General features: G+C 39.8%; 1 protein-coding gene across 1 annotated transcript in view; it reads right to left on the bottom strand.

The window, feature by feature from the left end:
- Positions 1–219: 219 nt before the first annotated feature.
- The window catches only part of LOC124623011 (NAD-dependent protein deacetylase sirtuin-2), a 31,724-nt gene continuing 5,686 nt past the window's right edge, over positions 220–26,257 (bottom strand). Inside the window, exons 4-8 of the mRNA XM_047148805.1 lie at positions 15,193–15,425; positions 12,230–12,353; positions 9,391–9,583; positions 723–903; positions 220–491 (exon numbers count right to left, since the gene is read on the bottom strand). Coding sequence (XP_047004761.1) covers positions 342–491; positions 723–903; positions 9,391–9,583; positions 12,230–12,353; positions 15,193–15,425 — 881 coding nt within the window. The 3' untranslated portion in view covers positions 220–341. The remainder of the gene's footprint in view (positions 492–722; positions 904–9,390; positions 9,584–12,229; positions 12,354–15,192; positions 15,426–26,257) is intronic.

A 26,257-nucleotide genomic window follows, 5' to 3' on the forward strand; every position in this document is an offset into this window, starting at 1 on the left:
TATCAGTGTTTGAACTTACGTGGAAATTGTAATATAGTTTAAAATAATTTTTCAAACTATTTATATTGTGATACCTCTGTATACATAATTTTATATTTGTATCAAGCTGTTCGCAGTGTGGTTCAAAAAACCTATGTTAGTGATACGACCAAAGAAATGCATCTTTAAAAGAATAATATGAATATGCTAGTGAGAACAAGTGTAGTTACCACAGGCACATTTCACACTTTCTATTCTGGTGAATGTATTACTGCTTCACACATTATAAACTTACAAACATTATAAAAATTTTTAGTTTGTACAGAGATCAACAGTGTTAACATACAGATTAATTTTCATTCTTACTTTGCTTCTTCTTTAACTTCTGATTTTTGTTTCCCCTCTGACTGAGCACCTTTTCTTTCTTGCTCATTTGTTCCTGTACTGACATTTTTGCTGTTCTCCTCATCTATTCTTTTATGTTCTTTGGCAACTAATTCCCTCAATTCATCCTGAAATATTAAGGAAAGAATTTGATATACATAATACACTTATATAAGATGGTAAAGAATGGAAGATAAATTATTTCGACAACTCAGTAACTGCATGCAGAATAAGTACTAATTACAGTTCTTGGTAATTTCAAATTATGAATGGTAATTACTTTATTTACATTTTAGTTACATCAAGTTTAAGTTATCTGACCTCCTACAATCAGACAAAAAACATACTGTAGGACTTACACCCCATCCAAGCTTGTCTGCTAGCAACTGACATCCATAATCACAGTCACCTAGTAGAGCAACATCACGAGAATACTCGGATTTGAAATCAAGACCACCAAGTCCCATCATCACCATGAGAGAACTTCGTTCACCAGCCTTTTCTCTGTTCACAAGTAACCTAGGACAATTGCTTGGAACTCTGCAACAGAAAACATGATTTAAATACATAATTTCACCAATTTCAGGCCTGACTGTGATGATCAGCTATCTTGGTTGGGGTGTGCAGTACAGACAGCTTGCTATGGTCTCACACAGAATGCCACACAGTGTTTGCAGCTAAGTTGGTAGACCACAGGGTTGCTTCCACAGGTGGCCCAACCTTTAATGTGGTAAGAAATGCCACTACTTTTCCCTATGCACAACAACTGACTCCAAACCTAAAATCTCCATCCTGGCCACCATGACCAACTATATCCTCAATCACAATTAGTTCATCTTTGACGTCATCACATATAAACAAATCTGTGGTTCAGCTGTGGGTATCCACGTCACCATCCCATGCCAACCTATTCATGGGCCCATCTAGTCACCCACAATCCTAAACCCTCACTGGGGTCAGATTCTTTAATGAAATCTTGATCAATGGACTGAGGGTAAGAACACCCTAGCCCTACTCCTCCAGAGCCTCAACACCTTCTCCCTCATTCATTTCACCTGGTCATCCTGAGACCAACAAGCCACTTTCCTCAATGTCTACTTCCACCTCATGGATGACCCCGTCAGTAGTTCCGTCCACATCAATCCCTGCAAACACCAACAAAATACTTCCATTTTGACAGAAACCACTAGTTCCACACCAAGAAATCCCTTTCATACAGCCTATCCACCTGTGGCCTTTGCTTGCATCTTTAGTGATAAGCAGTATCTCTACATACACTATGTGATCAAAAGTATCTGGACACTTGGCTGAAAATGTCTTACAAGATCGGGATGCTCTCTATCGGTAATGCTGGAATTAAATATGGTTTTGGCCCACCCTTAGTCTTGATGACAGCTTCCACTCTCACAGGCATATGTTCAATCAAGTGCTGGAAGGTTTCTTGAGGAATGGCAGCCCATTCTTCATGGAGTGCTGCACTGAGGAGAGCTATCGACGTCAGTCAGTGAGGCCCGGCACAAAGTCTGCGTTCCAAAACATCCCAAAGGTGTTTTATAGGATTCAGGTCAGGACTCTGTGCAGACCAGTCCATTACAGGGATGTTATTGTCGTGTAACCAGTCCACCACAGGCTGTGCATTATGAATGGATGCTTGATCGTGTTGAAAGATGCAATTGGTATCCCCGAATTGCTCTTCAACAGTGGGAAGCAAGAACATGCTTAAAACATCAATGTAGGTCTGTACTGTGATAGTGCCACGCACAACAAGGGATGCAAGCCACATGCATGAAAAACACGATCACACCATTACAACAGCCTTTGAATTTTACTGTTGGCACTACATACGCTGGTAAATGACATTCACCAGGCATTCACCATACCCCCACCCTGCTATTGGACCGCCACATTGTGTACCATGATTCGTCATTTCCCACGTTTTTTTTACTACTCAATAGTCCAATGTTTACGCTCCTTACACCAAGTGAGGCGTCGTTTGGCATTTACTGGTGCGATGTGTGGCTTATGAGCAGCCGCTCAACCATGAAATCCAAGTTTTCTCACCTCCCGCCTAATTGTCATAATACTTGCTGTGGATCCTGATGCAGTTTGGAAATCCTGCGTGATGGTCTGGATAGATGTCTCCTATTACACATTATGACGCTCTTCAACTGTCGGTGGTCTCTGTCAGTCAACAGACGAGGTCGGCCTGTACACCTTTGTGCTGTATGTGTCCCTTCGTGTTTCCACTTCACTATCACATCGGAAACAGTGGACCTAGGGATGTTTAGGAGTGTGAAAATCTTGTGTACAGATGTCTGACACAAGTGACACCCAAGCACCTGACCACGTTCAAAGTCCGTGAGTTCCACGGAGCGCCCCATTCTGCTCTTGCATGATGTCTAATAACTATTGAGGTTGCTGATATGGAGTACCTGGCAGTAGGTGGCAGCACAACGCACCTAATATGAAAAATGTATGTTTTTGGGGGTGTCCGATACTTTTGATCACATAGTGGTTATGTTGGGGATCTTGCTGAGAGCCTCACAGGCCAAAATTACCCTATCCACTTTGTCCAGAAACAGATGTCCTATGCCTCGTCTTCCCGGTCATTTACCATTACCCACGTAACCACTGCTCAGTCACAAAGGAGAACCCCTCTCGTGACTCAGTAAGCTCCAGGACTGGAGAAACTGAATCTCATTCACACAGGGTTTTGACTACCTCTCATCTTGCACTGAAATGATAAATATTTTCCCCACCTCTCCCACGGTCATACTCTGCCACTCATCCAACCTATTCTTGTCCATGTGAAATCCATGCCTGCTCCCAACCTCTTGCCTGATATCTCTTCAACAAAACAAGGTGCAAAAAAACTGTCCCATAATCTTCCAACTACCACCTACTCCAATACTGTCACAGGCATCTCCCACCGCAACAAAGGCAGGGTCATGTGCAAAAGCAGCCCTATGTCATACCAACTTAGCTGCAACCACTATTTGGTATTGTATGTGGGCAAGACAATTAACAAGCTGTTGTCCACATGAGTGGTCACTGCCAAACTTTGGTCATGCGACAGCTAGACCATCCAATTGCACAAGTGTGCTGTGCAGTATAGTATACTTGACTTCAGTGACTGCTGCACAGCCTTTGCCATCTTGATACTTCCAACCACCACATAATTACTGTACTATTCATCCCAGCTGAGATCATTGCTCACCACAGTCATACAGTCATGCCTTAGGATCTGGAGATGACAGCATCCTTGTGTGTGTGTGTGTGTGTGTGTGTGTGTGTGTGTGTGTGTGTGTGTGTGGGGCGGGGGGGTGGGGGGGTGGGGGGGGGGGGGCAAAAGTCATTCTCAGACAAAATGTTCTGCATATTGGCAGATAATCAATTTCTCCTCAAGAACGGGTGCAACAAAAATATGGGTAAGCATCAGCCACACTCCGATTGTGTGATGAAGCCTACTTACTATGTGAGGCAAGCTTTAAATGCAGTATTTCACACAATTTCAACACCACCTCTTTATTCACTGCCTTTATAGCCACAGTAAAGAAAATCCAATTCAAACAAGAAACAAATCTGCAACTTTACCAAGGAATTATCACTACACTCAGGAAACATTTATTAAATATGACAGAAAAAAATCAAACAAAAACATTGACTACTCTTCAGAAATATTGAGAATTTCCATTACAGTAAAACCTGTTTGCTGATGATGTGTACTGGTAGCTGAACAGTAGCTCAAACAGAATCAAGCAATGTTTTGATAATTTCTGCATTCACATGTTGTGTCAGGATTCTGCCCTGTCCTTCACACTTTGAAAATCTGTTCTTCCTCATGACTAGTTTTTTTCCCCATCAGCTGCTTCCCACTTTTGTACAAAATGACTTTTTTTATTTTTTTTTATGAGGTCTCCTTCATGTGCCTCTTGGATGCTCCATGGCAGAATTAGTCTCGTATCATTCTTTTCTGTATCCTAGTCCCATTTTGCTCCAATTATTAGTTATATAAGTGATGCAAACTAAGAAGTGCCATGTCAGTTACATGGAAGAATAGTTTTTTTTTCCAGCAGATGGTCACCCATTTAAACAAATAAAATGATAACATCTGGTCCTGCCTATCACTCACAGCCCTACACAGACAGATTATATTTTACAACTGGCAATCATTTTGAGAGTATCTGCTGGTGTGCAGCTGGTACCTCTACAATTGTATTTAAAACATTACAGGGAAATTTAAGAAACATCTCATTAAATCTTCTATTTTCCAATCAACACATCTTGGGAATTCTAAGCAATAATATTTACTTTTCTCAGTTTCTGGATGTGTAACTTATTTAGACATTCTTGTGTGATATGTTTTCAGATTTGAAACTACTTTGGCTAACCAAAAGGTACTGTAATAATTATTCATGTGATTATAATGATCACTACACAACTTTTTTAACACGATTTCTGCTTCCTGCCTCCCTACCAAGATCTTGCCCTAACTGCCCATATTGAAGCAGGTTTTCAACGCCATCTGAAATCAACAGCTGTCTTCATCAACCTGGCAGCCATGTATGACACTGTCTGGCGACAGGTACTTATCTACAAGCTACTGCAAGTTTTACCAAGTCGAGAAATTGTGGATCTAATATCCAGCATGCTTAGTGAAAGGCAATTTTAAGTGTTTTTAGGCAGCCCTAAAATCCACAAACGGAAACTAAATAATGGCCTACCACAGGGATCTGCTTTAGTCCCATCACTATTCAATTTATACATTAATGATTTACAAATCACAATATCAACTAAATTCATCTATGCTGATGACATCACACTGGTAGCACAGAGCAGCAATTTCAAAGATGGTGAATGAATTCTTACGAAGGAACTGACGAAGATGTCAACTTTCTTTAAGACCTGGAGATTGATCCCAACCACATCAAAAACTGAAGTCTCTTGTTTCCATCTAACGAATCATGCTGTGAACTACAAACCAAGAGTTCTGCTCAATGAACAAACGTTGAGGTACAATCCTTTCCCAAAATATCTCGGAATCACTCTAGATAGAACCCTGAGCTACAAAGAGCACATCACCAAGTTCTCTCATAAAGTTGCTGCAAGGAACAACATACTACATAAGCTCAGTGGTACCACCTGGGGAGCCTCTGCTGACTGTCTGCGTTTAACTGGCACCAGTCTTGTGTACTCTGCTGCCGAGTACTGTGCACCTGTCATGTTGGAAAGTGTACATGTGAAGAAAGTAGACACAAAACTTAACAACACAATGCGCTGCATTACTGGTTCCATCAAATCAACCCCATGCCACTGGTTACCTGTACTGAGTCACATCCCACCACCTCACTTAAGGTGGAAACAAGCTCTACTGAGGGAGGCTAAGAAACTCTCAGCATCACCTTCTCTACCACTGCACCAGGAATTCTGTCACCCGCCACAGCAACAATTGCGATCAAGAAGACCAGCAAGTATTACTGCAGGACAACTCATCGCAAATGGTTTTGATCTAAATGAAAGCTGGAAGCATGAATGGTCAACAAAAATATTGGGAACAAGAGCCCATCACCTTGACCCCACAAAGAAGCCAAAAGGTTTTGACCTACCGAGGAAACTTTGGTGCCGCCTCAACAGGTTAAGGACTGGACATGGTTGTTGTAGCTACTTCAGGTACAAATGGGGGTGGATCAGTTCACCAATGTGTGAATGTAATCAAGAAGAGCAGACAATTGAACATTTAGTCCAACGCCGTCCACTTCATTCATACCCTGGAATTCCCGATGACTTGTTCACTCTCATACCCAGCTTAATTAACTGGTTGAAAAACACGGACTTTAAGGTTTAATCTTGTCTTATGTCATATGTATATTGTATAAAATCATTTGCCTTATATCAACTGTATATTGTATAAAATCACCATATGATTAAATAAATGAACCTCCATATCGTCAATCATTGACCAGTATTCACACTTATTTATAGGTACCATCCGTATTGTTCTCAGGGTTGCCACAAGTTTCCCTAAGTGAAATGCCCTGTTATTTCCATGATTTCCAGACAAGTTTTAGCATTTTTCCCTGACAAATTTTGAGATCTCAAGGGAAAGTAAAGACGTAAGTTGACAAAAAAATGTAAGGACTTACGTATTTCTAAATGTCTGAGCAAAAATGTCAAGTATTAACAGTAAAATCTTTTGTAATGAACTGTTTTTGGAAGGAGAAAGAAAGCCAACTGGTATTTACGTTTCATTAAGACCACAGATGTTATTTTATTTCAATAAAGTGAACCACATTTGATGACAAAAAATGAGATTTGTTGGAGTCACAAAACAGGTTTAAAATATCTTCACTGCTTTCAGAAATAACAGAAAAAAGTGAGCCTCTTTAAAGAAACGTATAAGACGGGGAAGGGTTGTGCAAACCAACACTATACGTGACCGCCAATAAAATGTTGCTTCTACTATGTTCATTATTGTCTGTTATTACCCAATGTGTTAGCTCTATTATTCTACAGGTATTGTGTGATTTTTCCTTCAAGAAATACATTAGTACTTAGCATACAAACTGCCAGCAATGCCCCCATATTCTTCTTCTTCTTCTTCTTCTTCTTATCGTCCATACTTTATGATATATAAACTACTTTCCAAGTGCCAAAATGTACTAGAATAAATAAAATGTCTATAAAACACTGCACTGTACAATGTACTTGTGGTGAGACAGTTGCAATTCCTGAAATCCATCACCCGTGGCCTCTGGCCCACTTAGGAGCACCACAGTTCTGTGTCCATGGATAAACCATGGAAATCCGCCACATTATGCCACACACAGACAGACCTGGCCTGTGGGCAGATCGGTTAGACTAGATCCGACAGGCAGAGCCCGCACATTGGTGGGAAACTGTGTGTCACAGACACCATATTGATGAAATGAGACCACAGTGATCATCCACACAACAGATAACTTGCGCAAATACTTTGAAAATCAATACTAATGAGGATAGGAAGCAACTCACCATAAAGATGATCGCTGAGCTGCAGACAGGCACACAGAAAAGACAATCACACTCTCACAACTAAATTTTTGGCCACAGCCTTTGTCAGAAAAAGAGAGTGCACACACATTCACACAATCACACAGACACAAGTCATGCACACGTGGCCACCGCCTTCCGCTGCTGTGTCAACAATCTCCGAGAATTAGATACAAATAAGTCACTCCACTTGCCTTCCAGCCTCTCATCGTCAGCTGCAAGGCTAGCAGCAAGTAGTGGTGGCAGCACTGAGTGCAAGTTGAGGGGAGGAGTGGGAAGGGGAAAAGCAGTAAGAATGACAAAGTAGGGAAGCGGCACACGTACTCAGCTGCGCCCAGCCAGCGACAAAGCATGACATCTCAATAAATGAACAATTTCATGCTACTGAGACAAAAACGAGATTTTCCAGTTTTTTTCAAATTTCCCTGATACGTTTGAAATTCCCTGATATTATCTGATTTCCAGAGCTTGGGGCAACCCTGGTTCTGCGTGTACATCTTTTCCCCTTGGTTTTATGTATACAGAGCGGAAAAAAATCTGATAAAGTCAGAGCAGGGCGGATGAAGTATAATCCTGCAAAATTTTCCATGTGACAACAGGTTGAAAATGCACCGTTGTGGAGCCACAACAATTAAACAACAGCCAACTGGCAATGTGCATGCTAACTACCTGAAGTTACAGCTGAACATTCAAAGCAAGGCAAACTCAAAAATTCCTATCTGTTGCTGGTTATGTTAGATGAATTTTTTCTGAAACTTAACTATCAAATCAACAATGCTAAAAATACTATAAGACCATTAATTTATTAAATTAATGAGCTTCATTGCTGTAAGATGGTCCACATCTGGTACTTTAAGGTGTAACATTGTTTATAATGAACTCTAAGGGCCATGTGTTTTAATTTTTGCTAATGTACAGGCAGCATGAATGAATTTTTTTCTCTAACATGCACAGTACATCAGTCAGTGTGAACTAAGACAATGGTGGAATCAAATTTTAAATATTATTTTTCCCTTAAGTCACATATTTTGCAGGAAGTGCTTCAAATGCCTGCCTCCAACTTTGAAAAGATAATTGGTGCCCTTTCTTGAAAATTCCTAGCATGCTAAAAATTACAGTAATGGCCTCTAAAATTATTGTGAGCAACTCTTCATGGATGTTGACAAGTGCCTGGTAAGAGCTATCTTTCATAAAATCTCAAACAAACAAAAATAAGGTCATTAGTGTTAAATGGGGTGATCTGAGAAGCCACTCTCGCAGACCATCATGCCAAACTCACCTGCACCTGAGCACCAAACACACACACACACACACACACACACACACACACACACACACACACACGACTACTGTCTCTGGCTGGCCTCGGCAGCCAGACCAAGTAGTTGTGTGTGTGTGTGTGTGTGTGTGTGTGTGTGTGTGTGTGTGTGTGTGTGTTTTGTCTAATTGAGAAAAAGGCCTTTTGGCTAAAAGTTTACTTGTTAAGTCTTTTTGTTGTACCAATCTGTGACTCAACATCTCCACTGTATGGTGATTCGCAATCTATCCTTTTCATAATAAAGGGAGGAATAACACTTTAAGAGGATAAATGTGAACATAATTCGGCTTTTATACGACAAGTGCTAGCACAGCTACTCACATGAAATTTGGTAATCTCAGTCAAAAAAAACTCTTTGCTGCATAAGTATAATTTCCCCCTTAGTGAATCTGCCAATGTTGATTCCAATAGGCTTCAAAGAATTTCTCCTTGGACTTGGGTAGCATAAAGAGCTTTTATGGAGAAACTTTTCTAATTCCTTGAATCTTCCCTTCTATTTAGTACGTCTCACATGCAGGCAAACACAAAGCCACTACATTTAGATTATCTCAACCAATAAAATTCGGTTTCATTAAAGCCTTTCATTCAGAGCTGCATACTCAAATAATTTTGTTAGGGATCTACAAGTTATGGTATACGATTTTTGTTAAATAAAAACACTATTTAGTCAAGTCACTTACCTATCAATAAGAGAAGCAAACGGCTGTACAGCAAGGGATGATCCCATTATGATGAGAAGGTCACATTTTGGAAAATCTTTCTGCATCAAAGTAAAAAATCTTGTCGGCAAATTTTCTCCAAAAAAGACTATATCTGGTTTGACAATGCCGTTACAATCTTCACATGTTGGGACGGAATCAGCAAATATTTTCTCTAAATAAGGAGAAAAACATAGCATCAACAAGATAGTAAAAAAGTGTTCAAAATCTCAAAACACACAGTTGCACTCACCAACAGCACTTAATCAGTGACCCATGAAGATGTAAAAACAAAACTTGAATTAAAGATCCCTTTGACAGAGGGTTAGAAAGTAACAGCACATGAGAGTTGGGAATGATCATTATAGGACATGGGAAAAAGTTGCACATAAACAGGCACAGAGAGGCACAGCCCTCAAGTGGGCGTGCCTTTATTTAAAGAGTGCCACCCAACAAATAACCTTGACCTGTACCATTCCACTGTTGTTTTACAGTTGTGAGCCTGTATCTATTCCTTCATTATCACTTGAGCTAACACTGTGATAATTTGTATAGTCATACGTCCAAGAGAGCAGCAATAATATAAAATAAACAGTGAGTTAGGTAAGAAAAAATTTATGATCAATGCAAGAAAACAACCCAGATTCTGAGCTTGCAACACAATCTCAAGATTAGGCAGTTGTCTGCAAGATAATTAGCAACTGAAGAAACAACTGACTTGTATCTGAAGCAATTGCATTGTTTAATGTTTTGAGTGGGTCATTACTGTGGGGAAACACTTGTATACAGCAACAAAACGATAAAATGAAACTTTTGTTTATTATTGTTCAACTAAACAGTAATCTGGCTCATATAATGTAAGTATATTTTATCATTGTTGAATTATAATAAGTTGAAACTGTGGTATTGCTCATACATGTTTACCTTGGTAACATAAAGACAGCTACCCTTGACATGTGCACAAAGCATACCGGATGCCTGATCATGTTATAAAAAATGGCACACCCGCTTGAAGGTTAACTAAAATAACTACGGGAACCTGAGAGATATTTTTAGAAATGTAAATGGCTATTTGTGTTGTTCTACATCTTCTGTAATCGACACGGCTCACAGAAGTTACCTTCAGTGCTTAAGGGAAAAATAACCACTGGGTAGCTACTCAATGTGTTTATTTTGCATCCAATTTTGAGACATCATAGCTGTTTTCAATGAGGCAAAAGAAAGGTGTCAGTTATTGCATTCAGATGTGAGAAAGTTAAAAGATATAAAAAGTGACAGAGGTTAATATCTATTTACACAAGTTACGCAATTCATTTGGGAAAAGTGGAGAACATACACCACATCAGGGCAATGTACCATGGGCAATCATCATCAATTACAAGCAGGGACCACCACCTAAATTCCTTGGTCAAAGATTGCTTTTAATTTTATTGGGGATAATACAGTGCAGACAAAACACTGGACCCTAGTGGTGGATGTGTAAGTGTATTTCCTTATGTGTATATGAAGTTGTGTTGATGACTTGCTGACCATACTTTATGTACTATGTTCTAGTGAAAAAAAAAAAACTATACTTACATACAAATGAAGTGTAATGCTAAAAATGAGGGTACCGTTTAAAACATGATCTTACAAACAAGTGCAAAGGTGACTTAATGAGGCAGTATAATAGATAATCAACTTAATGTAGAAACACACACACACGCAAACGCACACACCCACGCACGCACGCACGCGCGCACACACACACACACACACACACACACACACACACACACACACACACACACAAAAAGGAAGTCATGTAGCTGCATAGTCAATTTTTTTCCTTATACAAAGAGAATTACTACTCAGTGAAGGTATTTGTTATTTATCAGGTGAAATATGATACTTGTACATCACCATACAATTGAAATAAGAAAATATGGAGTACCAAATTGTTGAAAAAATGAGATTATTCAAGGGAATATTGTAAAATGCTGTAGCGCTATTGTATATTAAATTAGGAGCTGCAAACTTCCAGGAAACCCAAGAAATATATACAGCAAAGACATAATTTTTAGGAGAGATCTCCTATGTTCTTTACACCATAGCACTACAATCTGGCACAAAAGTCTTTCAGACTGTTCATGTCAGGTTTAGCTGTTGCACAGGTACCCTGCGAGTTGGATTTAAATGGATGCTCAATTGGTAAAAACTGCAGACATACAATTTAAAAAAATAAAACAATGGAAAATCCAGGATGGAATGTAACAATATTATGAGAAGGAAAGTTGCTACTTACCATATAGCGGAGATGCTGAGTCGCAGATAGGCACGTTAAAAAGACTCTCACAATTATAGCAGTCATGTATGTGAGTTGCATTTGCGTGAGTGTGTGCATATGTCTGTCTATTGTTGACTAAGGCCTTAATGCCCAAAAGCTATAATTGTTAGAGTTTTTTGTTGTGCCTATCTGCAACTCAGTATCTCTGATGTATGTTCAGTAGCAACTTTCCTTCTTATAAATTTAAAAAATCAGGTTTTAAGTATTATGAACAGAAATTTCAGAAATTCTGCACATGCCATCTATGTGGATTCAGAATGGTGTTTTGGTGTGATAGGCTTCAAAACAGCCTAGTAAATGCAAAGAGACAGAATTTTCTGCAGTGCCAACCAGTTTTACTCAATTTTCCTCTGCTTCAGCCCAATGCATAACATTCTGTTTTGTGGGATTCTCCTTATTTTCAGATGATTTGCCAGAAAATGAGCCTAGTGCTTTGATCATAAACGCACAACATATTTCATCGCCTTACAGTTGTAGACCGTGCCTGGAACATACCTTTAATCCATTCCATTGAGTAACCTGAGTGACAGTCTATGCAATGAGATGTGTGAAATGTTCCATGGGCTTCTACAATCTTCTCTCCAGGAATTCCAGCTACTCTTTCTAATGTGTCAATATTCTGTAAAAAATTGTGAATCAGCAAATGAGTAACGACTGCAACACTTTCCAAAACAGTCTTAGACAATGGGAAAAATAATCATAAAAGAAGCAGATAATAAATACTGGTACACTATATTTAAGCTAACTGCACAAGACTGTCCACCAATGGTATGACAACAGTTCAGATCCCTTTCAAACTATATGCAGTTAAATTTTCGATTGTTTCTTTACAATACGTAAGGTAAATGCTGGGATGGTTCCTTTGGAACAGACACTGCCAATTTCTTTCATTAATCTGAGCTTGCACTCACACACACGGACCGAAAGAGAGAGAAAAAGTAACAAAATTCATATTCAGTGTCAAACTCTCTCCGGAATAAATGAACTCGACAGATTTAGGAAACACAGCAACACAGTGCATGCAATGTTTTGTGAAGCAAAAAGGCATTTCTAAAAAACGAAATTACACAAAGTACTTTAATGTGTGTGTCCAGTGCCCTCAGAATGCTGTATACCACATTTAAAATCATCATACCTATAATGACAAAAATAATCAATTTGGCAATATAATGTAATGGGATAGATAAAAAACTTACAAACCGGCAGCAGGCAAAAAAAAGTTTTACATATGAAAGCTTTAGAAGTTTAGCAGCCAGTGCCTCCTTCTTCAGACAGAGGAGCTGAAGGGGAAGGAAGAGGGGTGAAGGGGAAGGAACTGGACAGATTTAGGAAAAGCGGTAGAGTTTGGAAAGATCATCCAGAACCCTGGGTCAGGTGAGATTTTTTGGACGAGATGAGAAGGAAAGACTGATTGTTAGTCCTTGTGGCCACCATTCCTTCTTATGCAATCCTCTTGTCAGTCTTTGTCATCATCGATCTTCTTTAAACTGTTGTCTGTTTTCTACCTTATGTGCTAGTTCATTTGTTTCCGGCCAGTAAGCACAGTGCCACCCCACAAGGGGTTATGGGCGCTAAAATCTCCCAACATTAGGAAAAGTTTAGGGAGTTGATGAATCAGTGCAGCCAACACGTCCAGTGGTACTGCGCCATCTGGAGGAAGATATACATTCCAGACAGTTATTTCCTTTGTCGTCCTTATCCTGACAGCCACAGCTTCAAGAGCAATTTGAAGGGGCACAGGTTCACTACATACTGAGTTCAGGACATAGACGCAAACTGCACCTGACACACTATTATAGTCGCTACGGTTCTTGTAACATCCCCTATAGCTGTGAAGGGCAGGGGTCCGCATTGCCGGGAACCAGGTTTCCTGGAAGGCTATGCAGAAAGCAGATGTAAAGCTTAACAGTAGCTGTAGCTCAGCCAGGTGGTGGAAAAACCACAGCAATTCCACTGGAGGATGACTTTATCGTGAGACTGGGAAGACATGAAGCATGCAAGGAGGCAGGTTACCTGCTGCCACCGATTGAGTACTTGTATCTATTCCTATTGTGTATGATGCATCAGTGAGATCCAGGTCCTCAGGGATGCTGTGATCTCCACCTCATCTGCAGGTGCAGGTGCAGAATTGGTAGGGAGTGGTGGTGTTGGGGCCACCGGAGGGTCCTTTTCCTTAGCAGACTTCCTTGTTTGCATGCCCTCTCACTTCTCTTTAGGGGCTTGCTGGGAGGACTTATCCAAAGTAGCTTCAGGCATGGAGTAAGACTGTGAAGCTCTTTGTCCAGCAGCTTTTGGCTCCTTTAGCCACTGGAGAGTGTCCACTGTGGCATCAGTGGAGACCTTGGGAAAGAGCATGCCAACGGACCCCTTCCGCAGGAAAGGAGCCATAGGAGGCTGTTGCTCCTCTCGCTGGGAGGAGGGGACTGTTGTCCCCTGCATTGGGGGGGGGGGGGGGGGGGGGGGGGGGGCTTGCTTCCGAAGTACGTACTTTGGGAGCAACAAAAGGAGATTTTCCCCCTACCACCAAGGGGGCGGAAGTCTTCTGGAGGCCCAGACGGCCCACTGTTCGTAGCACAGAGTGTGGTACAACTGGTACTTGTGGTGGCGATGGTAATGTAGCTGCAGCATATGTGGACATCAACCCAACGAGGTGTAACCGTTCAAATTTATATTTACCTTCTTGGTAAGTCAGCCGGTCCAGGGTCTTGTACTCCATGATTTTCCGCTCCTTTTGGAGTACTGTGCAGTCTGGCGAGCAGGAGGAGTGCTGCTCTCCGCAGTTGATACAAGTGAGAGGAGGCACACAGGGAGTATCTGGATGTATTGGACATCCGGTCACATGTGACGTTGGAAGTGAAGTGGGGAGACATGTGCCTGAACTTCCAGCACTTAAAGCACCACATACGGAGGGACTTACGGTTTAATGTCACAGCAATAAACCATCACCTTGACCTTTTCAGGCAATGAATCACCCTCAAAGGCCAAGATGAAGGCACCGGTAGCAACCCTATTGTCTTTGGGCAGAAAATATCTAGAGATATAATTGAGAAAGTGACCAAATACTCCTAATGTACATCACATATCTGCTAATTATTCTCTTTGGTAAGTGCTCTATTTATTAACTTAATTACCACAGATCATACTATATGTCTAGCATTATATTACTGATTTATGGAGGTCTAAGATCTACTTCAGTTTTACACTCAGACTTATTTCAAATGAAAGATGATGTGTCTGTTTCACATTTTGTTCCTGTGTAATGTGACACAATGTCAATCGCTTCATGCTGCAGTTTTTTTAATTGTGTCTTTCTTTCTCTGGCCCTATATTCTGGGACACAGTGTAGTCAATTAATTATACCATGAAAGCAATAAGTTTTGTTATGATGATTCATTAACCACTGTAAATTATATCTGGAATAATTCAAGAACCCTTGAAATACAATACCCAATTCTGACCTGAGTATAGTGTCTTAGCAGTAGCCCTTTTTCCTGCAAGAGCCGAATGAAGTAGTGGCATACAGTTGGCTTGAAAGAACCAGGATATAGCTCCTTTGCCAGTGTGAAAAAAGGTTTTGGATTCTCTCTAAAAAAGCCTATTTCAAATATTGCCTGTGGATCAGGCAAGTTGTATTTCTCAAGATTGTGGTAAAGACCTGATCCTGGTGATCGAAAATCAGGAATTCCAGCAGCTGCAAAACAGGAAAGACATCACAACTAATGAACAATCATTTATGTTGCACATAAGACTTACAACATAAACACTTAGATTTTTGTGATACAAAAAATTGAAAATGGAATTTACTGATAAAAAGAAAATGTGTAATAGTGGAATTCAAACATACACATTGTGTTTCGGAGTGATGTTCATTCATTCATTCGTCCATCCATCCACAATGTATTCTGCAAATCTTGTCATGGAAGGATTAGTGAAACGAATCAAATTATATATTAATAGGCAGAAGCAGCTGTTGCTGATGGCTTCTGTAACATATACTAATAGTAAATTACAACTAGTGATATTCTGACGACTTTTAAAAGGAGCGGCAAACAAGATACTTTTTAACCGAGATAAAAATATTGACAGATTTACGTGTACCAGCAGTTTTGGAAAAACACACCACAATAAAAATATTTTTAATTCTCTAATAATATTAAATGCACCAAATTTCTGGAATATTTCTCATTGTGGAACAGAAAAGATAGAACTAAGATGTATTTTTGTAAGGTGTCCAAGTTATAGGTAGAGTTAAGCACTTTTGAACACCAAGCAATCAAAACAAGAAATTCTGCAATTACTATGGTAAGATAATCATTCAATTCTTGAACTTCATAAGTGCCATAAGATCAAATCCATTAACTCAACAATTGAGTGGAGCTACTGGAAACACTAAAGATTTAGGGGACAAAATGTTGGCACCAAGGTTAACATGATGACCCAGTACCCAATTGTTCACAACAATGTGCGTACCGGAAACTGATTTCAACTGAAATGACTGTGTAATATTGCTTTCACGAGATAACTGCACTTCTCTAAACACATTGAAATATGGGAATTTTTAATAATTAAAATGCCAACTATTTCAGTTTTCTTCTTTTCTTTCTTGTCCCTCCAATCCTATTAGAAAACAACAAATATGAAACCACAAATGCCATTCTTTGTTTGTCCATTACAACAACAACAACATGGAACTTTACACAACAAGCTTTAATTTCATTAATGAATAACTCAACTAAAATTCAGTAGGTGTATATATATATATATATATATATATATATATATATATATATATATATATATATATATATATATATATATATATATATAAAAAAAAAATAGATGAGGTGACTTACCGAACAAAAGCGCTGGCAGGTCGATAGACACACAAACAAACACAAACATACACACAAAATTCAAGCTTTCGCAACAAACTGTTGCCTCATCAGGAAAGAGGGAAGGAGAGGGGAAGACGAAAGGAAGTGGGTTTTCAGGGAGAGGGTAAGGAGTCATTCCAATCCCGGGAGCGGAAAGACTTACCTTAGGGGAAAAAAAGGACAGGTATACACTCGCACACACGCACATATCCATCCACACATACAGACACAAGCAGACATATTTAAAGATCTTTGGTGTGGATGGATATGTGCGTGTGTGCGAGTGTATACCTGTCCTTTTTTCCCCCTAAGGTAAGTCTTTCCGCTCCCGGGATTGGAATGACTCCTTACCCTCTCCCTTAAAACCCACTTCCTTTCGTCTTCCCCTCTCCTTCCCTCTTTCCTGATGAGGCAACAGTTTGTTGCGAAAGCTTGAATTTTGTGTGTATGTTTGTGTTTGTTTGTGTGTCTATCGACCTGCCAGCGCTTTTGTTCGGTAAGTCACCTCATCTATTTTTTATATATATATATATATATATATATATATATATATATATATAAAAAAAATAGATGAGGTGACTTACCGAACAAAAGCGCTGGCAGGTCGATAGACACACAAACAAACACAAACATACACACAAAATTCAAGCTTTCGCAACAAACTGTTGCCTCATCAGGAAAGAGGGAAGGAGAGGGGAAGACGAAAGGAAGTGGGTTTTAAGGGAGAGGGTAAGGAGTCATTCCAATCCCGGGAGCGGAAAGACTTACCTTAGGGGGAAAAAAGGACAGGTATACACTCGCACACACGCACATATCCATCCACACATACAGACACAAGCAGACATATTTAAAGACCTTTGGTGTGGATGGATATGTGCGTGTGTGCGAGTGTATACCTGTCCTTTTTTCCCCCTAAGGTAAGTCTTTCCGCTCCCGGGATTGGAATGACTCCTTACCCTCTCCCTTAAAACCCACTTCCTTTCGTCTTCCCCTCTCCTTCCCTCTTTCCTGATGAGGCAACAGTTTGTTGCGAAAGCTTGAATTTTGTGTGTATGTTTGTGTTTGTTTGTGTGTCTATCGACCTGCCAGCGCTTTTGTTCGGTAAGTCACCTCATCTTTGTTTTTATATATAATTTTTCCCACGTGGAATGTTTCCTTCCAATATATATATTCAGTATGGTTAACTGTTCCCATGTAAATCTGAGGACTGCTGATCCTATTTTGGTGGTACGCAAAACTGGGCGTTAATGCCAATGTGGGTAGGAGAAGTATGAAATATGCCATACAAAACTTAAATGCAGTACTGCAGCGTGTTTACGTCTTTTATCACACTTGTGAACCAATCCCCCCCCCCCCCCCCCCCCCAAATCTAAAAGTAAATTCACTCAGACAAGAAAATAACAGATACCTGAATACAACACAGTCCTCAACATCAACAGTAAATTAGAGGGGGACACATTCTGATAGTGGATGAAGCATGGCACAAAAAATTATGTAAAATAGAGTATAAAATAAAGCACGCATGGAAACATGTTCAGAAATATCTCTACCATAAGATATGTGGCACTCTTGGTGGTCTCTGATTCAGAGAATCCATTAGTGTTCAATGATAAAAGGAGAAGTTGCCCTCTCAACAACACATTACAAAGCACTTCATACGAGGTGTGAGGGAATGACTAATGTTATCAGTAATCAGTAGTCTTTAACAAATAAGTTACAAAAACTGGTGAGGAGTTGAACAAATGCCCGACTCTTTCAAAATTAAAATTCCTCTAACTGGTATTAGAGAACACATTCTGTTTCTTTAAATAGCTCTCATAAAAGAACAAAAATTGTAGGAACCTTTTGTACGGAAGGAGATAGAGTATGCTGTTTATGACAAGTGCACAGGTTAAGATTTACAATGAGACCACACAGCTGGGTGTATTTTTAAGAATAAAGTAAGTTTGCATGAGTTAGCTACATAATAAAAAATTAATTTCGGCACCTTAATGAAAATTTTGAACTTGTAGGTTTCATGATGCAACTTAAGAATATCATGACTGCGGATTAGAAACAGAATGAGTCCTTCACACACCAAATACTAACATGTCGCAACAGACAAATTCCTCCCACAGTTCTGAGAGATGTCACTGATGTTGGAACAAGCCAAGATTGTCCAAGAGATTTGTTGCACATGTTACTGATTTGACAAGGATTTACAACTGAGTAATGAGGGGAGTCATGTTCAATGGCAAGGAAATAGCACAACTGTTGTGAGTGAGGTGCATTTCAGGTACATTTTGAAACTTCCTGGCAGATTAAAACTGTGTGCTGGACCGAGACTTGAGCTCGGGACCTTTGCCTTTCACGGACAAGTGCTCTACCAACTGAGCTACCCAAGCACGACTCACGCCCCGTCCTCACAACTTTACTTCTGGCAGTACCTCGTCTCCTACCTTCCAAACTTTACAGAAGCTCTCCTGCGAACCTTGCAGAACTAGCACTCCCGAAAGAAAAGATACTGCGGAGACACGCAAATTTCTCAACCAGAGGCTCTGTCGATTCTGTGACAGGGATTAGTGATCATGACATTACAGCAATAATAATTACCAAAGTTAATAAATCCATCAAGAAAGTTAGAAGAATTTTCTGCAGCAAAGAGCAGATAAGCAGTTGTCAGCCTACTCCTTAAACAATGAATGGACGTCATTTAGGTTCAATACAACGAACATAGAGGAAGTATGGGCAAAGTTTAAACTGGCAGTCTTGTGAAGTACTTCTGAACTCTGGAGAATTATGTGGAAGTATGTGCATTAAGGATGGAAAATACACACAATAGTTTAACAACAAAATTTAAAAAATGCTGAGGAAGCACAGGCTCTTGCACTCGGTTCAAAAAAGACCACAGAAATGTCGATAAGCAAGAATCAGTAGAAATTTGTGCATCCACTAAAAGATCAATTAGCGAAGCGTACAACGACTTCCACCATAATACCTTAGCAAAACATCTTGTTGAGAACCTGAGAAGATTCTGGTCATACATAAAATCATTAAGTGGTCTGAAGGTTTCTATCCAGTCAATTGCCAACTGTTCAGGTGTGGAAATAGAAGACAGCAAAAGTTTTAAATTTCACATTTAAAAAATCATTCTCACCTGAGGATCGTACATACATACCATCATTTGAATATCAAACAGAATCACATATGGAGGACACAGAAATAGGGATCCCTGGCACTGCCAAACAACTGACAGAGTTGAAAACAAATGTCATCAGTCCTGGCTGAAATCCCAGTTTGGTACACAGAGTACTCTTTGGCATTGGCCCCTTACTTGGTTTGCAATAATCGTGAATCTCTCGCCTTGTGCGAAGTACAAAGCAACTGGAAAAAAAGTGCAGCTGACTCCTATATATAAGAAGATGAAAAGAAAAGCCTCTGCAAAATTACAGACCACTTTGGATCACTGTAGAATTACTGAGCATATTCTGAATTCAAATATAATAAATTTCCTTGAGACATAAAAGCTTCTGTTTGCAAATCGGCATGAATTTTGAAAGCACTGCTCAAGAAAAACTCAGCTCTTGCCCTTCCTTATACAGTACCCCGTGAACCACAGATGAAGGGCAAGGGCAGATTCCATATTCCTAGATTTCCAGAAAATGTTTTATACAGTGCCCCACTGCAAACTTTGAACGAAGGTCCCAGCATAAGGAATACGTTCCCAAATACGTGAGTGGCTCTACGGCGTCTTATGTAACAGAAGTGCATTGTTCTGGATGACAAGCGTTTATCAGAGATGAGGATACCTTCAGGAATGTCCCATGGAAGTGTGATAGGGCCATTCTTGTTCTCTATGTACATAAATAATCTGACAGGTACGGTAAGCTGAAATCCGCGACTGCATACTGATGATGCTGTAGTCTATGGGAAAGTGTTGTCACCGACACCCAAACCTCCAAATGTCAGAACTCAGAACAGTACCATAGTTGTATGTCGATTGAGTATCAACCACAGCTCCGATTTAGTTCCGTACTACGTGCTGTTGTCCAGCAGAATGGGCATACACGTTACTTAAAAGTAACACCAGAACTGTGGAGCACAGGAAAAGCGGAACTGTGTGTAAAAAACACAATAGCTTCCATGGGGAATTGGTAGAGCGTTGGATTGACATACCAAGGATCATGGGGACATAGCCCAATGACAACAATTTTTTATTTAATGCATGAAAGTGTTATATGGGACTATTAATACTTCCACATGTGTGATGCAATTGTTTCTTTATTCTACTGTTCCAGTTGTTTACGTTTATTGTGAGAATCCGCAAATGCACTAGCTGCTTCATCACGCGTGGTGTCTGTTCTGTCGCACATGTACGACAGAACACCAAATCTATCTATACAAATCTATTCTATAGGTTTGCTACTTTCACCTAATGAAGCAAAAGCAGAATGCCAAAAGAACACTGCTACAGACTCCGAAAAGATCGCTCCTTAAAAATATTTTCGTTTGAACATATCATGACTGAAGCGACCGGAGTTACAAACATTTTAATGAAAGTTTGGCGTTTCTAAATTAAATAGTTTGAGAGATACGAGCGTGTGAACTTTCTGGTCGCAGTAACAATTCCATGTGGCATGTTTCGTGCTCTGTATGGAATATTTTAGCGAGCTCCTCTTACAAAGAAGACCACTGAAACAACCGAATGTTTAACTCATGAACAGAACGTGAAAATTAGTTGGATCTGACTTACTAAAATTCTGGCTGCTTTTCGAGTGAATATTTGTTATACGGACAGTGAACTTTGAATGATAATGTTTTACCATATTAAATACGGACTTGATAGCCATTTCATGTGTTTCAATATGAATAAAAATCAGAGTTAATCTAATTTCAAACACTTTTCTGCAAGTATACTGAAGATCCCAAACACCCGATTTTTTAACCATGAACTTTCAGGAGCTGACTTTCAACTAGAGTTACGCGGCCTCTGTGTGGTAGATATTAGATGGTGGTTTCATCAACGTAGCTTTACTCTGCCTGGCATGTATCTGCTACCATAGAGTGAAGGGACAGCGGCAAGAATCCTATCGAGGTAGGTGGACTGAACAACAGTGTTAACAAAAAAGCAGACAACCAACCTACACCTCCAGGAAGTGACGGACAATGGTCCTTCCAGTACAAAATAATGCGACTGTCCATGATGAACCCGAAAATTCAAACAAATGAAAATCAAATAAACATGGACTACTGCCCTTTTCATATTCCCCAATTCAGTTACACAACATACTGCAGTTTATGGAAAAATGATTAAAAATAAAAAGTATTTCTTTATCGTAGCTCAGTTTTCCCAAATCATGCATAGTAATGAGATGCAGGAAACTGTAACTCACTTTTAGGGTGCTAAGTCAACACTCATTCTTGTACTCATTTAGTAGTGTGAAAACTTGTGTACATTTGTAGATGTGAGCAGTACATTTCTTACAAAAATCTTTGTCAGCATCTACTGACCTATATGCCAATACCATCATGGAAAAATTTATATTTTTTGTAGCCAGTTTTTTGAGGTAACACGGGAAAGATAATAAATGACAATCACAAAGTCTGAAAGGGTAATATACATTTTAACCAATTTTTTGACCAACTGCCATCTCACTAGTGCTGCCATTAGACACAGTGTGGGCATTTACTGTGCACAATGAGCTACAAATTACTGCAAACAATAATGCATCAAAAGTAACTCAAAAGCAGTATAATGATTGGAAGCGCATGACACGATTGCGCACAGATCCTGTCACCCTCGACAACTTGATGACTGGGCAAAAGCCAAAAGAAGCAAGTCATAAGTGTGACTAAAGTCTGTCTAAAATTACTTGTTAGTTAACATGTCATGCCTCGGAAAACCGAATTGTTCCAACCAAAGCTCTCAATGTCACACGTCAATAGTCCACTGCCGCCAATGTGTCGCAACAGTGTCAGTCAAGTTGCAGTATTCAAGTTGTGTAGTGCATTCTCATTTACAGCCTCATTGATGATTGCTGGTTACAACCTGTAATAATTTATTATTTGTTTATTGGCAGCTTGCTCCCTGTTTGACTGTACCTTGGCCAGAAGGCAGCTGACAACCAATGTGGCAATGTTTGACAGTATAATGTAACTGGATACATAAAAAATTCACTCACCAACCAGCGGCAGAACATGCACATAAAATAAGGTTGTAATTATGCAATGTTTTGGAGAGTGGAGAGGCTCTCCAGCCCTTTCCCTTCACCCCTGCTCCTTCCCCTTCAACCCTTCTGCCAGAAGAAGGGGCCACTGGCTCCAAAACATTGCATAATTACAATCTTCTTTTATAAGCTTTTCTGCCGCTGGCTTGGCGAGTACATTTTATAATGTATCCAGTTACATTACATTGTCAAAAATGTGGCAGACATCAGCTAACAAGTAATTTCAGTTAGATTTTGGAACTCTAAATGGACAGAACTTATATTTGTATGTTTTCTTGGAGGAATGTTGGCAGCATTCAGCATAGTGGCAATCAAGTATGGACAACAACTCGTTTTGTTAGCTGAAAGAGAATATAAGTAAGATGATGTGTTTTGTAGCATTTAAATCTCTCATGGCCCAATCATAATTACTCTCTCAATGTGCAATTTATTAAAAAAATACAACCAGAATATATTGGCAAATAATTTAAACTAATCTTTTATTTTTCACTGTAACCAGAACATCAAGATTGCAATGTGTAACACCACTGAGCCACTAGCTTTTGCATTACCATAAAACACAATCATTGTCGTAGCTGAAATTTAAAGAAATTTCACATTTTCTAACTTTACCACAAATGCAAGCTGTGCTATGTATTCAAACGAAACAGCCGAACACTTGAAACAAACTTTTCACAATACCGGAAACTTCAATTTTAGTGCTAGAAATGTTTCATCATTTTTCTATTTTCTTATTAGTTACCTAAAACTGTCCTCCACAGGGATGCAAAACTGTTGGTGATAATTGTAGTTTTATATGGATTGGACTACTAGGTCATCAGTGTCTCTGTCCTAGGCGAAACCACTATTCATGATGGTGAGAGGGAGGATAAACACTGACCTGATTCAACATAAAATTTGTTTACGATGTGTTACTGTCATCCTTTACTTGACTAAAGTAATGACAAGCAGGAGAGGAATAACCAGATATCCACAAGGAAAACCTCTTCTGGAAGATACAAGATAAGTCATCGATTTACGAAAACTGAGACAGTGCCACGGTTTTGCGATGCAAGGGAGTACCCTGACGGAGGCCTCCTGCGGCTCCTACTCCGGCAAAAAACTCTCTCCCTGCATTCATCCCACCCATCAACTTCAAACTGGCAAGACTGTAGGAAAAGTTCTAACAACAATTACATCTAAAATTGAGAAATAAGGCATGCTAGCTTTGCTGGATCTAAAATTATTGAATGATTAAAAGACTAAAACAATTTATTGGTTGCACAGATCACAGCTAGTGGTCTCTCAGGACTCTTATTGCAGTGAAAGATTCTCTCTCCCTGTCCGCCCCAAACACTTGCATAAACCTAAGAAAAGGATAAAATTTTTTGGGGTTATGAATTTAGGACTTATAAACAGTTGTTCCACCACCTGAAAGTATGAGAGGTGGAGGGAGACTCAGCATGAAATCTCTCCTCAGGTTGACGCAGGTGGCACACACTCTCAATACATGGGCTGTTGAGTGGGGAGCCCCACACACAAAATGACATGGGTTTTTCTTTTCACCACAAGATAAAATCTTTAGTGAGCTTAATGTACAAAATTTCTGCCTGCATAAAGTGATAGATCCTTTCAACGATGTTCAACAGAAAATCCTATATGCAGTAGTTGTTTCCGTAATCATTGTTAATTTGTTGGGAGTTGTGACAGTTTGCCACTAAATATCCTAAATCTTCAAGATTAGGTGCTTTTTGGCATCATCAGTTGATACCAAGTACTTCAGAAACTAGTAATTCACTTCTAGTTAATCTTAAGACAGTTGGTTAGTGAGCTTGTTTTCTGGCATACAAACACAGTTTAGTGGCTGGGTCGGGGATTTTCTCCGCTCAGGGACTGGGTATTGTGTTGTCTTCATCATCATTTCATCCCCATCCAGCACGCAGGTTGCCCAATGTGGTGTCAAATGTATTAAGACCTGCTACAAGGCGGCCGGACCTGCCTCGTAAGGGGCCTCCCAGCCTATGGCGCCAAACGCTCATTTCCACTGATAAGGTATTTCTGACATTTGATTCGTAGTGGTGGCGTGTCTGCTTCAGTCACAAGTGTCAAAGGGACTTGAGCAAAAGGCTTCAGTTGCCAGCATCATGCCAGTATGGTGGACAGGTTCTACTACACTTGATGCCAATGGTGCTGCAGATCCATAAGCCATACAGCTGTAACCTAAACTAGATTTCAGTTTGTTGGGAGAATTAGAGTCACAAAAGAAAGCCCACCAGGAAGTTCCATTCAGGGACTAAAGAGTGTTGAGTTTATTCGTACAGTTAACGTTTAATAGGCATGAATTAGGTAACATGTTAGCTTCTAGTCAAAATCAAGACCTAGGAACCAAAATTGTTCTACCACAACTAACATACTACATGATCAGAAGTATCCAGATGTCTATTAGTGGCTATTAATATGGGGTACATCCACCCTTCATCTTTATGTCAGCTCGAACTCTGCTGGGAACATTTTCAGTGAAGTGTGTGGACATCTGTGGAGGAATGGCAGACCTTTCTTCCTCAAGAGCCAAAACCAGAGAAGATAGTGATGCTGGTCACAGGGGTGTGGAGTGAAGTCAATGTTCCAATTCCTTCCAAAAGTGTTACACTGGGTTCAGGTTGGGACTTCCAGCAGGCCAGTCCATATCAGGAATGTTACTGTCCACAAACTATTGCCTCACACTTGCTGCTTGACGACAGCATGCATTGTCATGCTGATACAAACAATTGTTGACCCCGAACCATTCCTCTAGTGCACATAGTACACAATAGTGTAAAATGTGTTCATACTCTTCCACATTTAGCATTTTTCCAGTACGACAACAGGATTACACCTTAGCCATGAAGAACACCCCATACTGTAACACCACTTCCTCTGTACTTCACTGCTGGCAATACACATGACAGATATCGTTCTCCAGGCATTCGCCAAACCTTTCATCAGATTGTCACAGCACAGCACAATTTATCACGCCAAATCACTTATTTCCAGTCATCCATTGTGCAATCACAATAACACACAAAGTCACAACACTCCTGCTCAGTTTTGTTACATGCTCCAAGCAAACAGAAAGCTACACTTTCGAATATGATATTTAAAGAATACAAACAGTATTCTTTATACTGTAATATAGTTTTTACCATAGGAAGCATATGTAGTGCCATAAAAATCATCAATAACTAACAAACAACATCACATTTGCCTTTCATTAGTTTTCCAAGGACCCATGGAGGTATGAAACAGATCTTTACGGGATAGTATACTTATGATTATCTTGTAACCTACATAAGGTGTCATCGCTGGGTGACTGTAGCAGGATAAGAGATGACTTAGACAAAATTTCTATTTGTATGATGAATGGCAGCCACCTTTAAATGTGCAAAAATGTAAGTCAATGCAGATGAGTACGAAAAACAAACTCA

This window comes from Schistocerca americana, chromosome 1 (genome assembly GCF_021461395.2).
Source record: "Schistocerca americana isolate TAMUIC-IGC-003095 chromosome 1, iqSchAmer2.1, whole genome shotgun sequence".
Classification (NCBI taxonomy): Eukaryota; Metazoa; Arthropoda; class Insecta; order Orthoptera; family Acrididae; genus Schistocerca; species Schistocerca americana.